This window comes from Serinus canaria, chromosome 25 (genome assembly GCF_022539315.1).
Source record: "Serinus canaria isolate serCan28SL12 chromosome 25, serCan2020, whole genome shotgun sequence".
NCBI classification, from domain to species: Eukaryota; Metazoa; Chordata; class Aves; order Passeriformes; family Fringillidae; genus Serinus; species Serinus canaria.
In genome coordinates, this window is record NC_066338.1 from 9,176,013 (window position 1) to 9,176,660 (window position 648).

At 68.5% G+C, this 648-nt stretch overlaps 1 protein-coding gene across 1 annotated transcript in view; it reads left to right on the plus strand.

Annotated features, from left to right (window-relative positions):
• Positions 1 to 182, plus strand: part of LOC103825049 (A.superbus venom factor 1) — a 22,638-nt gene extending 22,456 nt beyond the window's left edge. Inside the window, exon 21 of the mRNA XM_050984781.1 lies at positions 53 to 182. Coding sequence (XP_050840738.1) covers positions 53 to 182 — 130 coding nt within the window. The remainder of the gene's footprint in view (positions 1 to 52) is intronic.
• The last annotated feature ends 466 nt before the right edge of the window (positions 183 to 648 follow it).

The following is a 648-nucleotide window of genomic DNA, read 5'->3' on the forward strand; positions in this document are numbered from 1 at the left end:
CCGTCCCAACCCCTTCTCGGTGTCCCCCTCGGTGTCATTGTCCCCTCTGCAGTGTCCCCAACCCCTCCCCGATGTCCCCAACCCCTCTCCGATGTCCCCAACCGCTCCCCGGTGTCCCCCTCGGTGTCGTTGTCCCCTCCCCGCTGTCCCCGATGCATTCCCTGACGTCACCTCCCCGGTGACAGGTGGCACTGGTGTCACTGGTGGCACTGGTGGGACAAGGAGGACATTGGGGACAGGTGGCACTGGTGGCACCCCTGACCCCGTGGTGACCCCGTGGTGACCACAGGTGAGACAGGGGGGATGGAGGACCCTGGGGACAGGTGACACCGGTGTCACCACGTCCCCCTCCCTGATGTCCCCGGTCCCTTCCCCGATGTCCCAGCCCCCCCTCGATGTCACCGTGTCCCCTCCCCGATGTCGCCGGTCGCCTCCCCGATGTTCCAGTCCCCTGCCCTGATGTCACCGTGTCCCCTCCCCATGTCCCGCTCCGTGATGTCCCCGGTGCCTCCCCGATGTCACCGTGTCCCCTCCCCGCTGTCCCCTCCCCGCTATCCCTTCCCCGATGTCGCCGCCCCCTCCCCGGTGTCCCCGGTGCATTCCCTGATGTCACCTTCCCGGTCCCCTCCCTGGTGTCCCCGTGTCCCC